The following is a 15,833-nucleotide window of genomic DNA, read 5'->3' as shown; positions in this document are numbered from 1 at the left end:
GTAAAGGTCTCTTCCATTTGCAACCTGCTATGAGTGGTCTTAGTCTCATGCCATGCAGGAACACATTGCTTCAGTCTTCAGACAGTTGATGTTCCTGCTTCCTGCACAAATAACAGGATATGCAAGAGATACAGATGCTTCTGTTGCTTTGAAAAATGAACTAGGTGAAAAATAACATTGCAGTTTTAACTCTGGCTGTCTATGTTTAGGTAAGTTAAAATCCACCAGTTTAATATATATATTATATATACTATATATATACATGCAAACACATAATTTTTAAGGGGAAAAAAAAAGACATTTTGTCTATTGACCCTGTAGATGCATTCCTCAAATCAGAAAAACATCATGATGGGAGAAACATTAAAACAGGAAAAGTTAATGGAAATTAACAGGAAGTTAATTTAAGGGTATCTCTAAGGCTTCTTTGCAATCACAGTACAGACATCTGTTTGAGTCTCTGTTTTTCAACACACCTGAGGCCTTTCACCCTCAGTTTAACAAATTAATTTGAATGTAGAGACTTCCAGCTTGTGTGATTTCTTCATAGCCGTATTTCCCTCCAGCCTCTCACCTTACTTTCTGTTCATAATAATGGAACACTTTACTTACTTCAGCTCAAGTCAACTTACAACTTTGTCATCCACTGGCTAGGTTAACAAAAAAAAGTTTCTTATCAGTGGTTGACCGTCAGCTAAGATATCAAATTCTCATTTCAAGATGAAGTGTGTAAAGTCCATTTTTTTTTTTCTAACAAGGAAATGAAAGTAAAATATTATTGCTAGTGTGACTGAGCTACTAATGGAATTGCTCAGAATTCTACTTGTTCAGGACATGACTGCTGTGCCTTTGGCTTTTATTCTAGTCCCTTAATTTGATTCTAACTTGGTCTTTTATGTTGGCAGAATATAAAAGGAAATACGAAATGCAATTATCATTCTATGATTATGCAATTAAGTGAAATAATTATTGTCAAATCAGAAGTCCAGAATTCAAACAATCCTTTAAATAATAATAATATAAATAATTTGTAATTGATATAAAGCCTAGTCCTGCCAGCTAGAATAGTTCTTTCTCAATTTCCCATAGGGCCTAGGGCAGTTTTTGTTGTTGAGTTCATTATGACAATATACACGAATTTGGTTTTATCTTGATCTTTTACTTTTTTAGCTTGGTTTGTTTTCTCAGTCACCTGCATGTAACTTAAGTCCCAAAAGTTGTTTTATGTATGCTTTTGATTTGGCTTGTTCTGACCAAGTTCCTTATGGAAACTTAGTCTGCCATGTCACTGCCAGTGGACAAAAAACAGCTTTACCGACCTCAATATATCTTGAGAAGAGATTGCTTTTAAATGTTTGTTAAACATATATATACAATGATTTGTTGTGAAACTGATGATACTTCAGCAAAATTTTCAAGGACTGCTATTATCCCTTTTGGATATTGGTTCTCCCTTCTAGCTATTGTTCAACCAACACCTAAATGAAATATCAGCTACCAATTTGTAGGCTGCAATAAGCAGCACATATTTTCCCTCTCTCCCAATCCCTCATCCTTATGGAATATTGTAGATACTCTCTTACTAAAAATGTTCAGGAGCCTTCCACAGGGAACTTGTTTATAATTTTAGTGTTGTGGAGCGCACCATTTGGTCGCATTCATTCTGAACAGAGCTATTTTAGCAGTGTCAGTTGAAAACATAAGATGACTGAGACAATACAGCAGTAAGGGACAACAGGGACAATCTCAGACACAGCACCAGACATGCTGCGTAACACAATTTCTCTTTCTCCCACTGTTTTTCTTCCTCAAGTAGCCCTTCCTGACTAGGAATCCAGATTTATTTTTTATCTGTTCTTTCTCCTCCATCTGAATAACTAAATTCTAAATTATATCTGAGCATTTTGGTCCTGTCTTGTCTCCAGTAGTGGCTAGGAAAAGCTGACAGAGGACAAGATGCCACCACAGTAAATGTCATCTTAAATATGGTGTCTGCATTAATAGCAGTTAAGACTTAATATTCTTTCAAATATTTATTAGCATTAACTATTATAACTTTGGAAAGTCCTCTACCTGCCCACTATGCACCTTTCCAGCTTGACTTCAGCGATTCCCAGTGGTAGTAAGTTAGGTTAAGTACAAAATGTGCAAAGATGCTCCTTTTTTCAATCAACACTGTATTCAATGCCTTTTAATTCCACCAAACACCTTGTTTTGTTGTGGAGAACCAGCAATCTGCCCGTATACTCTGGCATCTTATATTTTCTATTTCTGGCTGACAAGAACTCCTAAATTTCTCTTGTTCCAAGTATATCTACCTTTCCAAGGGCTTCTGGGCGACTCTGCAGTCTGTATCCCATTATCCCTCAATATACTGAACACAGTAGGGCAGCTACAGAATAGGCAGAACTGCTGCTTTTTGCATGCATTACAGTTTTAATCAGGCTCTTCAGTTCTATGCTCAGATACTTCAGAAATCTACCACATATGACTTCTTCCATGATTTACAAAGGAGGCACATCTTCTAAGTATAGATAATAATTGCACCGTTTAAATGATAATACCGAGATGTTTTGTATGGAGAGGAGACTCATGCAGGGCATTTTTACCATGAATGGCTCTTTCACAGGGCTATCTATCCTCACACCAGATGTCAAATACAAAGGAAATACTTTGGCATGAATAACAAAGTTCATTTGACTGAAGGATTTACCTCCTAGGAACAAGAGCCTCATAAAACATAAACATTGGGAGGAAAGTGAGCCACGTAAGGGCTTTTGCAAAAATTAAACCCATAACTTGCCACTAGAAATGGGATATTTCATCTGTTCAATAAGCACTAAAGTTCTCTTCGTTTTTATGGCACCGTAATCTTTGATTACTCTGATAAATATTTGGGCTATACAAAACATTGCAATGGAACTAATCACAGTTATAAAAAAACTTATGTGTGAAAATGAATTGAGAGCAGTGACACCAGCACATTTTAGACAAGTGCAAGTACAGAACCACATTATTTTAACCGGCTCCTGGACTCATTCTCTTATGTCTCCATGTAGTCATTTACACCTGAGGAAAATGGTTACGAAAGTTTTTACGCTTGCTGGCTTTGCATAAGCATGATTAGGTAACCGTACCAGACATGGAACACCAGCCTCGTTCTGTGTCACTGGCTGAACCCAAACCACACATCTGAATAGCAGCAAATTTAAGAAAAAAAATGTTGTCCTGTGTTAAAGATTAGGTCTCTCCATGCTGAAGTCCATTTGTGGAACTCACGCTCTCACTCACAACTGTGTATAACACAGCCTCTGTCCCAAGAGGGAGATCTTCCCCTCCCATTCCTTTCAACTCGCCCACTGTCTCCCTTTGTTTTGGTTTTATTGCTCAGACAACAGACCGGAACATCATACTGCTGGCACATTATGTGTGTAATCTTACTCTGCTCTTTGTTTAACATTGCAACTCTCTCCATACTTATTACAGTACTCTGAACGAATGTAAGGCTGCAGAAAGGCTCTAGGCACGTCTGTATTGTTTCACAGTGTAAAGACTATTCAGCGCTATTTATCCTTTTACTGCAGGAGAGGGAATCCCTCTCATTCAGAGCACCACACACCGTTCAGATGCCAGGGGCCCATATTCTGCCCACAGTTGAGATCTGTAGCCAAGAAGAGCAAATCAAGAAGAGCTTTCCAAAACCTAGAACTGCTTTTTCTAATTCAGCGTAAGGAAAATGATCAGACTTCTTCGGGGGCTAGGAAAAAGCAACACGATTACTTTAAAAAGCAAAAAGCTTTTCTCTACCTCATTATATTCTGAGCAGATGCATTAATGTAAATAAAGTTTAAGTGCAAATCATGTCAGGTATGAAGGTAATTTCTGTGCTGAAAGTCATGCCTAGTATAGCACCAGCAACATTTATGAAGTGGTAACAAGAATACATTTGAATCAATGGGCTGCATATTTGTATCACTGATGTGATAGCGTCACATACTGTCAAATATTTTTAACATATTACTTCTAACAGCTGAAGTCTGTGTTTGGTTCCAGCAGACTAAACCCAGAATAACTGAACCGAGGCCAATGGAGATACTTCAGATGCCACTGACTGGAACAAAGAACGTGAATTTACACTTAGCATTTATATAGTCCTTTTCATTTTCACAGAGCATCACAAACATTAGCTAGTTCTAATTCCCTCACAATGACCTTCATGCTAACCTTTCAGGATAAGTAATATACTACAAGGAAAAAACTGACAAGATGTGTAATCAGGCATAGACCAAGCCTCAGACGTGTAAACTATCTCTGCCTTGACCTCTAGCTCTGCCTCATGGTACCTTTTACCTCATCAAGAATATAAGGCCTTTCGCCGTGTCTCAGGTATTAATTCACCATACAGTGTAATTTACTAACATAAGATGGTGGTAACGATCCTTGAATCACAGTTACAGGATACAGCTATTCCTTTTAACAGAAAAGGAACACAAAATCATAGTGCATCACAAACTTTGCTGGAATCTGTCACAGGACAAGCCAGGTTAGATGCTGGGATTCCATGGCTTTGAATTCCTACTCTTCAGTCATTCTGCGATTTTATTTTGCTCCTTCCAATTCAAATAGGGAATTTTTTAAGTCTCTGTTAGAAAGCTTTCTCAGAAGCAGCAGAAGCTTCCTCTATGTATCAGTTCTCTCTGCCCTCCCACCCAGACTTGCAATTTGATTATCAATTCTGGGTGGCTCTAAGCCCAGAATCTTGAATAAGTTCCTCATGTTCCAGTTGCTTGCGCACTTTATACAGAGGAATAGATTGAAGCAGACAGTACTTATTTTCATGGTGACCCAGAAGAGCTATTGTTGCAAGAACACCTTTAATCTCCTGTTTCTGTTTTTGAATTGAATTCAAGTGGGGAGAGATGAAAGAAAGTGTCTCACAAATCTGCCACTACAGCTGGTACTTCTTAGTTTATCATATGCTAGCTCTAATTCTCTTTGATTCTTCTTAAAATTATTGCTTCTGTTTCTTAATTTGACAACCAGGCATTTGTTGCTATTTTTTGACTACGAAAAAGCCCTCCCCTCCCTCTTTCTTACAGCTACACATCCTGAGGAAAAAAAATAAATCCAAACTTACTGCATTATGATATCAACGTATGAATTTAACTCCTCCCTTGGTAGGTTTTCTTATGCAGCATACAAATGAGCAACTAAATAATACTTCATTACTTACAGTTCAGGAAAAGACTTACAAAATATGCTGAAGAGTGAAAGAAGGATGAGGGTCATGCTGATATGAAGGGCATCGGTTGCACTGCAGTCCATTTTGGATTTCTTGCAGGAACACACTTGTAATTTCAGTTCTGTGGTGTTAGTCAGAGGTGGTTTTCCAGAATCAGTCACTGAGATTGGGATGTTGTAATTGGCTTTTTTCAGGTTTTGAAGCAGGATGACCTGGGCATGAGTATCTGCAAAGGATAAGGTAAGAATTAGCCAAATACCGGTTGTTTGGAAGAGAAGAGGAATCTGCAAACAATATGAGATATGCTACAGTTACTCATGGAAATTAAGAAGAAAATGAGAATACAGAAGAGATTAAAGAATTGGACTGCAGGTAAGAAGAGGCAGTACAGAAATTCTTTCATGGGCTGAAACCCCACCAAAAGAAAGACTTTTAAGAGCCCCTTTTGTTGAAATACATTATTTGGTCTGCAAATTATTGGCACAATTTGCCTGTGAAAACTAATGTATTAATGAAATGCTACAGCATGTCATCCCCAAAGCAACACAAGAGGGAAGAATATATCTATTTGCCACAGAAGATAACCCTTCTTGCAAGGAAGTACAGACAAAGCTGCTTAACTGCTTTCCCCAGTTTGACTGAGAAAGCAGCAAAGGGATGTAACCTTGCCCTTCAGATCCACAGGTCTGCTCCACCTGAGCAGCGTGGGTACCCAGGTGGGCGCGCTAACCCTTTCAGGGGGTTTAACAGGGGGGTGGCCTGATCTCTGGAGTACAGCAAAGAAAATGACTCCTCTGCTTTGTCCATGACAGCCTGCAGGCAGGTACAGACATCAGATCCATCTTTCATTTTTTCTAAGAATGTGAAATGAACTACTAAAAGATTTGATTGTGACAGAGATAAATAATACGTGCTAGAAACTAAACAGAAATAATCTACCTTAAAACCACATGTAGTACCTTTGTGCCCACAATTTGCCATATGAACCTTCTGCAATTGCATAGCATGTGCATTTACGCTCTTACCAATAGTGTATGGTCCCAGTGGATTTGGGTGTTTTATTCGTGAAGAGTTCAAATACTTAAAATTAGGAAGTTTTTCAAGTACCTTGCTAAAGCCCTTGCAAAAGTTTCACGCTGTCCTATAGTAAAGCCTTGTACATCTCATGCAAACAAATTCCATGCCATGAAATATGGAATTTACAAAACTGTAAGTCATTAGTAGCCTTTCTTTAACGCAAAGCTAAAAGAGAAAAGTTTGGTCAACATAATAATAGGAAAAAAGTTCAGATTTCAGCGAAAATGCAGACAGACTATTAGTATGTCCCACCCGGCAGCTGGTCCTAGCACAAACAGCACAGTGTAAAGCAGCAGCAACGGGTCCATCCTGAAAGACTTCCATGCATAACTGCTCCTGAACGCACATAGCCTCAGGGAGAGTAGACTGGGATGGATAGGTGGGAGGACTAAATGTATAAGAAAAAATGTAATAGACTTACTGTTAAGCTTGGTGATTCTCCACAATTTTTCTGGGCCAGATTGCTTACTCAGTTCAAATTTGAATGGATCTGTGTTGGGATGAAGGTCTTTGTCTGATGCTCCTAGTACCACTACCCTGAGATCTTTTGCATCATCACAAACTTTTGCCAGTGTTGGATAAAGGGATGGGACATTGTCATTGACATCCTCCAAAGTGATGTGTAAAGTTCCCGTACCTGTGGCAGGAGGGTTACCTATATGAAAAAACAAACGTATGTTTATTAAATCATACTTCCATAAATACTTGCTCTTACTTGTACCTGCATGCTTGCAAAAGGAAATATTTTTCATAGTTCTTACTTCTGTTATATGAAAATCATTGCTTTAAAAACTGATGGGTCACTATTGTAAATTCATTGCTGTATTTTCAGAATGCAGCCTGTCTGATTCTCTACAGTATGGATAATTATTCTAAGGAAACCTCTGGGAGAGGAATATTTTGAAGTTAAAATGAGATTAGGACACGAGTAGATATCTGGAAAAGAATCTGTTCATAAACACATAATGAGAGAAACGTAGTAGGAAACATCCCCTAGATAGACAGTGTGGTATTCAAAGAATCAAGAACAAGACAAGTAAGAAAAAAATTACAGCGGAGAGGAATCAAATTGTATGGTGGGTGCCCATAGACAGAAGAGGACCACATCATTCCCCAGCAACCCGTGGGGCCACATTTAGTTACGTCAGCAGAAGTGAAACCTGTCAACATGCAACTCTGGAAAACGAGATCTTTTACTTACACAGAGCCACCCTGTGTTAGCAGTGGAGTTTCAAGTTTTCTCAAATTATTTGCCAGCCTGCCTCAGCCCTGACCTGAAAGAGCCAGCTTCAGAGGTGAGGAAGTTGTTTATTCGCCACGGTGCTGCTACAAGCCTTTGCGCCAAGGCTGTGACTGACAAACCAGCCGTGGAGCTGGAAATGTTTGTAACAGAGACGTCTGCCCACTGGGAGCCGGGCTGAGACTAGCACCTCATTTCACAGAGGTCAGAGAGGAGCTGACAAGTGGTAATAACTTTCAGTCACTACAGATGTGTGCCACGGTTGAGCCAGTAACCTACGGCTTTCAGCCTAAAGCTCAATATCTTATTACGGATCCCTTTGCCAGCCCATTTTAACCTACCTCAAAGTTTTCTAAATGCACATTCCTCCATTGTATAGCATAGTTAATAATTTCTCATTTGAAATGCTGCACCTCTGGGTTGTTTGTGTTACTCCTTTCTCTGGTTTAGTACACAAGATCTATGATCTCTGCAGTTCCCTCAGCTATAAACCCTGAGCAGGTAGAAAGGATTCAAGAGGTTGCACTTAACCTGTAAAGCACTAGTGCAATGTGTCATGGTAGTTTTAAGTTTAGCACTGAAAGAGGTACACTTTAGCATAATTACCCTGCCTATAGCAGCCCAATAGCTTTGGAATTATTGCTGCACTGTGAGTGCATCCTAAGGGAGAAGTAAATACCCGGTGGTCTGGATCTGATAAACTACTAACTGTAGCGGAATGCAATTAGTCCTTTCAGTAACAAATGTTACTAACGGTGACACTTCATCTGTTTCATGCACACATAAATGCATAACAAAGGCAGAAATTTCATAGTTCTTTAGCTTTCTCCCCCTCCTCATCTTGCACTTTGTCATCAGAAGGGTTAGGGTTGAGTTCTTCTTAATGAAAAAGAAATTATTTTTCACTTTTTATTGGACTAATTGAATTTGCAGAAAGACTCCAATACATTTTTTGTTCTTGATATATTATTAAGTAAAGTCATACGGCAGAATGGATGAAAAGACATTCGAGTATTTGAAATATGATCATAAAAGCCAGCCTTTCATGCACTTAATTAAACTGCTGTCTTTAATTTTGAATGCATTATTTCCACACTGGACTGATAATGTCTTATGCACTGCCCTTCTTATCTTTCTCTGAAGTCAGTAATATTAAAATCTGCCTTTTGAAATTGAGAAGCCAACAGCATTATGAATGTACTGTTATTTTGTGAAACGCAGATACGGCTGCGTTTTCTCTGCCATGCTAATGTTTCACTAGCTTTGTATGGCTTATGGGCCAGTCAACTATTACACACAAATAGAGAGAAAGGAAATTGCTTCTGTCCATTCCAATGACTTATTCACTTATTCTCTGTTTGGTTTATTTATAATGATTTAAACAAAATCTTCTGGTGATTTATGAAGACCTCCAAAAGAAAAATAAGCAAATGTCAAGGTCATAAACTGAAGCTTGTTAACATGCATATCATAAAAAATACAACAAAAAATGAATCAGGGAAAAATGGTCACAACGTGTCCATTGGGAATATATGACTTTTATAAATTTGACAGTATTATGCCTTTGAAATAATTCAAAAATCCCGTGATCTCCAGACAGCTTTGGTTTTGAAATGAAAGATTTCCATAGCATATTTTAATTCTGAAATAAAACTTCTCTTAATTTGTATCGTAAACCCTTGCAGCTGAAAGCAGAATCGATGCATAAACCAAGGCACAAAGGGCTCTGTCCAACAACCCTTGGGAGCAACTTTCCAAAAGAGCTCAGCTCCCATTTTTGTCATGGAACTGAATTGGCTATTGCTTCTGAGACTGAACAGTTTAAATCTTTAGGTGCCTTTAGAGCCATTTGGGATAGAGATAATTTCAAATTGCTGCTAAGGCTCCCACAAGTGGCATAGCTGTGAATACACTACGACAAATGTATGAATGAAACAGCATTACTCACGTGTGTAAAAGCTACTCAAACAGAGACTGAAGGATGGCTAATTTCATACTGAAAAAAAGTACAAGGTTGGTATTGAATCCTGATTTTAATAATCTAGGGCAAGACTGAGAACCTTAACGAGTGATCTTCAATGAGACCGAAACGTAACTAAGATCTTTCGAGTTAGTTCAGGTCTGTGGGACTGGCACTTTGATCAACAACACTAAAAAAGTGCAGATTCATCTTAGAGTGTGCTGCAATTGGAAACGTGTGATACACTTATCTGAATCGGACCAGGACTGGTAACATCTTTGTACCCTGGCACTGGACTGCATACAAAGCTTCTAATAGCAGTCTTCGGTTAGGCAATGGCTACTGCTGTTGTAAGATGCAACAAGTGCAAAACAGACTAAGAAAAGTAGTTCTATTTCATGAGTTAGAGAATGCCATAGAGTATGATGTGGTCTATTGTCTTGGAACTAGAATCTATAACGCAAGGGACTGTTACCAGAAGATGTAGATATTAAATTGGATTTTAATGCTATCAGCATAAATGACCCTTTGCTACCTTTATTTAAGAAAAAGAGTTTCAAAAGAAATATTATTGAAACAGATACTTCATATACTTCTGTACATGGGAATTTTAATGAAAAGCCACGCAGAATTGTATTAGAATTATTAGTGTAAAGTCAAATTATAAGCCTTCTGTAGCAACACACGGCCAAGAAATTTTAAAACTGGCGTTCAGTTCTGGTCCAAAAAATTCCCGTAGGAACAATGATGTCATTTAGACATCTAACTACTCAAATGAGACTGCAGGTAGTTAGTTTCTCAAAAGATACCAATTACGCACAATGATGGCCAGGGACTAAGATGACATTTCTCTTAAGTATCAAGACTTGCGTAAAATGGCATGTCTAACAAGCAATCATATGGTTGAATGGCTGATGATGCATTTAATCCGAGCATAACATTTTTGTGGACATGAAGAGCCATTTCGTGTTCCACTTTCTAGTTTTTCTACAGAAATGTGATGCTGTTGTGTACAGATTTCTAATATGGCTGAGTTCCATGAAATTAAACACAGTATCTGGACTGCTTTGAAACTGAATTAAGACATTTCTAATCAGTATACATTCAAATATCAACAGCTTTCATTTATTTGAAATGAAAGCAAAAATACAGATTAGGAATTGCCACACAGCAGGTGAGATTTTCTGGTATGTCTTGCACAATAAGAAGCCAAACACCCCTAAAAAGTCAGGGAAAGTTGAGGGCTTAATTTTTGGGGGTAGCCAAAGAATAATTCGTAGTGTGACTGAGGGTTGCCTACACAGCCTCCTATTTCTTTGCATCATGTAAACACACCTGCACTTCTATGTTGTCTTCCTACTGTTAGCATCATAAAAGGCTGATAGAAGGACCCATATTGCATGAGTAAGTCCAAAGTCACATCTCAATGTCTCACCACATCTTGTTCAACCATATCTACAGGAGCTTTAGATAGTCAATGCAGATGATAATAACTATGTACTCTCAAATCGTTAATATGAAAATTGTTTTTATATGTTTTGACTCAAAACATTACTTTCACGGAGCATTTTGAGTTCATATATTTTCACTTCATGCTAAGGAAGCCTTGGGGAACACAACACTGGCTACACGGGTATCCAGGCCATGTCACCCTGCTATTTTCACATTCAGTAGGATTTTTCTCCGCTAACAGCTCTAGCAACAACAGCAAGAGTGAAAGAAACAATTAAGGCACTTCACTGTGGAATCACAACAGTTATCATGTTTAGACACTATATTGTCTTCTAGGAGTACAGCTGAGCATGGGGGTAGTTAAAAGTAGCCATCCAGCTACAACTAAATTGCCAGTGTGTACTTGCAGAACCTGGTAAGAAACATTGTTCTAAACTGATAGAACATTTTCAAGATGGAAGAGTTGCTTAAATGCATCTCAAAGAGAAAAAAAAGTCATGTAGATTTAATCCTTTTCTTCCAGCTTTCCCTTTTCAATTTGCAGCAACTCTCAAGATTAGACTGAATGACCCTGGTTACATTTTCCAAGCATTCAAAAAATATATTCAACACTTACTTAGAAATGGAACAGATTTGGACATTTGAGATCCTGGTGAGTAACTAAACAAATTGGATATAATAAGAACATTTGTTCAGGTAAATAAAATTTCATTTAATTTTTGAAAACCAACAGGAAAATCCTCAGGAAATATCTTTCCTTCTAGTTTGATTCTTTTTTCTAGTTTGACACCAAACTTGACTTGATCTAAAACTGAAGAAGTTGCACGAGGGAGAACAAGGATTATCAAACACAGAAAAGTACATTTCCACATGCGATGTGAAAATGGGCTTTGAATAAATCAGATGAAAGTCAGTTTACTTCTAAATAATGTAACTTGTTTAGTAGAGTGGCTAAGGAACAAAGCATTGATAATCAACTAACAAGAAAAATGCCAGAGACAAACCAAAAAGTGTTAAGACTGGGAGACAATGAGATTGCATGTTTTCACTTATATTTAGAAAGTTCACCTAACGGTATCAAAAGCTAAACATAGGAAATCTTCTCTATTTAGAACTCTAAAGGTTTGTATCTTGGTTATTACAGCAAAGGAATATTTATGTGAATGCCTTTATGTCAAAATATCTAATTAGAAACAAGTATGAAAAAAAGGAATTTAATTTGAACTATTATACCTCAGAGACCTTGGATTCTGGCAATATTTATCAAATTTCCAAAGAAGAAAAATCAACCATTCTAGAGAATCCAGTTGCCACACAGATCTAAGCCACAGTATTGCTGGAAGCCAGAATAAATTTTAGGAAGAATGGAGAATGAACTGTCCCTTTTCACATGCTCATTAAGAATGGTAAAAAGACTTCTGTACTCATTTCTTCTTATTAAATTAAGCTTCCAGCACCATCAAATTAATACATATTATCTATGCCCTTCTATGCCATGATGCAGAAATTACAAGGCCATTTAATTCCTAGAGCAAGCAATAGGGTATCCATTGCCATATAGATTTCCTCTCAAGTTGACAGAGTGGAAATTCATTTATTCTAAATGTTACTAGCATATTTACGGTTTACCATTTAGCAGCAGTTTTTAATCCACTTGCACTATCATTTAAGTAACCCAGAAAGCTCAGTTCCAACTTTTTTTCCCCTCTTCTACTTTTTTGCTGGCTAACAAAGTTACACAGGTATAAAATAAGTGAGCGGTTACAGTAAGAACAATTTTTCTTCATATTTGAGCAGGAAAAAAAGCCTTTGAGAATGTGGGTTTGCTAATTTCTGGCACAATTACCTTTCCTCTGAACCATTGTGAATAAAGCTTTATCTTTTAAAACTTCTATAAACTACATTTGGATCATAGTCATATTGAGGTCAATTTGGAACTCCAATGACGCCTACAGTATTTCCTTCATTTTACTCCCATGTAACTAACTGTAAAATGTTGGACTACCTGGGGTTGCTCCTTAGATACAGATTTTTCACCAATTTCTCTGTTTTCAGCTTCATATTTGCCTGAAGGAGAATACAGCAAGAAAGGAGGAGAATAAAGAGTGAAAAAAGCGTTGTAGAAGTTCCCAAATTGTTTGGAGGGAGCTCCGCAGCCAGACTGAGCCGTAGGTGGTTAGGCTAAGTAACATGCTCGCTCTTTAAATTACTATACCTCAAATATGGACTGTGATAAATAATGCTTCATGCTTTCAAATGATACTGCTATGAAAATCTAAACGCAAATTTCTGTCTCCTTCCTCATGTGTCCCCCCCCCTCCATATGCTGTTTTTCTAATCAGAAAGTACGTGTGTACTCGGCGATTTGGCAGCAGGTACGCTCACTGCAGGCATGAATCCCATTCAGACAGGCGTATTCCATTACATTTTGTGTTCAAGCTGAACTCTGTTAGTGGTTCAAGCAAAGTCAATGGAACCAGTAGAGTGGGAAGATACCAGGATTTTGGTGTGCTGCTCAGAATCTGACATAATTGAAAACTGGTCTCATAAATGCCCTATGCTGACATTTTGTAGAAAAGAGGTCCCAAATTTCCCACGAGCTGAAGTTTCTTATGCATTTTCTGTATGTATTGGCATAGAGATATTTTTCAAAATTTATAAAATAAATAGTCTTTAAAAGTTACAATCCTTCATTCATTCACTCAAATAATATACACAGATCCTATTTTTGAGTAATTACATTTCGAAAGAGCACAGCTCTTTCAGCATATCAAATTGCTACTGACATATGCCATCCGTCTTAAATACTGTTTTCAGCATTCTAATTTCTTTTTCTAATCATGAGTCCATGATGACAAATTAAAACAATATTTTGTGTGCGATTCATATTTTACTGAAATTTAAAATGGCAAGAAAAGGATGAGCATTCAATTTATTTTCTCTTCTCAATTAATACAGCAATTAAGATAAGGGGTATAAAACTGGCTTAATTGGGTTGCCATGGCAACTAATTGCCTGATTTCTTCAAAAATAGCATGTTTTAGGTGGAATCAATCTGCAGTAATTTAATTATGTACATCATGAAGCAAGAAGACAGGTTAGATACATGTAAGGAAAAGTTCTAATTGCAAATTGTTACACATCTCTTTGTTACTCCAGTTTTTTTCTAGATGTTGTCTGTTACTGTTCATTACACATAGTATGGAATGATAATTTTTCTTTTTAATGATTAGGAGTATCGAGACTTGCACAATAAATGAGATTTGGAAATGCCTGGTGTAGTTCAGCTGGTCCTTGGAAACAAGGAAAAAAGTGGAAACTAGACCCTGACTCTCTTCTTCCTCCTCTTGCTTTGCGTGTGCAACAGGGAAATTGAAATAGCGCCACTCAGCTCGCTAATTTATACTCGTGCAACTGGCCACAGACAGAGAAGCAATATCCAAGTTGTTTTGTTTGTTTGTTTGTTTGTTTGTTTGTTTGTTTTAAACTGGCCTTAACTCAAGGCAGACACTGAAGTCACACCAATCTACAATCACATCTTTTTATAGTCCTCCATATCTCTTAAGCTTTACCTTGCTCAAATATGTATGCTCCATTAAATAGAGGTTACTGCTCCTGAAGCTCATTCCCTGCAGCTCAGCCCTCCTGTTGGACATTGTCCCTGTGACTGGGGGTGGCTGCCATGCAAACGCTAGGGATGGTGATGTCATGTAGGGGGCAAACCACTTTCAGAAAAGAAAACATGTTTTCACTCATGCAGTATTGCTGTAAGAAACAGTGCTTACTGTGATTTAGTGCATGTAAAGCTATATCAGTTAAAATTTTTAACCCTTAACTCCGTCTCTAATCAACATCCAGAAGAGATGCCACAATTTTAATGACAATTGTCTTCCTCTATGTTTAATGTAGTGTAGAAGTACTTATATTCCCAATTTTTGTCTCAGTAGTTCCCTGGTGATGAGAATAGCAGGGGACGAAGGTGTCACACTTAGACTAGGAGAGAGTATCTGTCTGATGGGAGAACATTGCTGCCTGGCTCTGTGTGGGTGGTCCTGCACCAGGGTGGCATGAGAAAAGTGAAGTTGATAACTGCGTTTAGCCAAATCAGCACGCCTGGGTATTACTGTTTCAGCACTTGTCACCAGCAGCTGACAGAATTGAACCGCATAGGTGGTTTTTCCATGTATCAGGCAAACAAAGGTAACCAAAGTTTTTCTTCTAAAGAGACAGAAAAAGTTACACAATGGGGACATTATCTAGGGTATCACGCCCCTCTGCAATAACATGAGTGATTATTGCATAACTCAGGTAAATCTGGATATATTTTATTATTCCTCCTTCTTAAAGGAAAGGGAGAAACCAATTTTAGCTTTTATAGATTTCACACATTTTCCAGTTTTTTTTTAGCTTCACCTCCAAAGTTTTCATGTTTTTTTCCTCCCTTAATTTTTCTAAATTGCGACCCAAACTCTCAGAATACAGGGGAAAAATAAATACATTCCTGGAGAGTTTTTAGCATGACTGACCTTATGAGAAAAATGTACAGGTATTCTGTTTAATGATAGTCATCCCAAATACTCCAGTGTATAATCGAATCTGTAGGATGACACTACAACATGGTCATGCAGCAGATCTCCAGGAAGGTCTGTTCCAAGCAGATTTCTCAAACTCAAATGATTTCTCGTCTGTATTTAACATGTGTGTTTTAGAGATATACTCCCAATAATTGCACTGTATGCTTGTGATACTGCATTGTTTTTAGTGATTAAATGCTAAATTCAGGAAATAAAATGATCACCATTATTGGCGCTTTTGTTAATGGAATGAAACCTCTGATGTTTTCCAAGTTTGCATAAACCTGA

At 37.7% G+C, this 15,833-nt stretch overlaps 1 protein-coding gene across 2 annotated transcripts in view; it reads right to left on the bottom strand.

Annotated features, from left to right (window-relative positions):
- Positions 1–15,833, bottom strand: part of CDH13 (cadherin 13) — a gene marked incomplete at its 3' end in the record, with an annotated part of 498,288 nt that overhangs the window by 13,264 nt on the left and 469,191 nt on the right. The window contains exons 12-13 of one of the 2 annotated variants that reach the window (XM_082489177.1): positions 6,741–6,974; positions 5,253–5,468 (exon numbers count right to left, since the gene is read on the bottom strand). In XM_082489177.1, the coding sequence (XP_082345303.1) occupies positions 5,253–5,468; positions 6,741–6,974 (450 nt within the window). Of the gene's footprint in view, positions 1–5,229; positions 5,469–6,740; positions 6,975–15,833 lie in introns of those variants that run through there. The other variant, XM_082489176.1, reaches the window with a different exon arrangement.

The sequence above is a fragment of the Vanellus vanellus genome, assembly GCF_965231255.1.
Source record: "Vanellus vanellus genome assembly, chromosome: 12".
Lineage (NCBI taxonomy): Eukaryota > Metazoa > Chordata > Aves > Charadriiformes > Charadriidae > Vanellus > Vanellus vanellus.
This window is presented reverse-complemented; position numbering and strand designations above follow the sequence as displayed.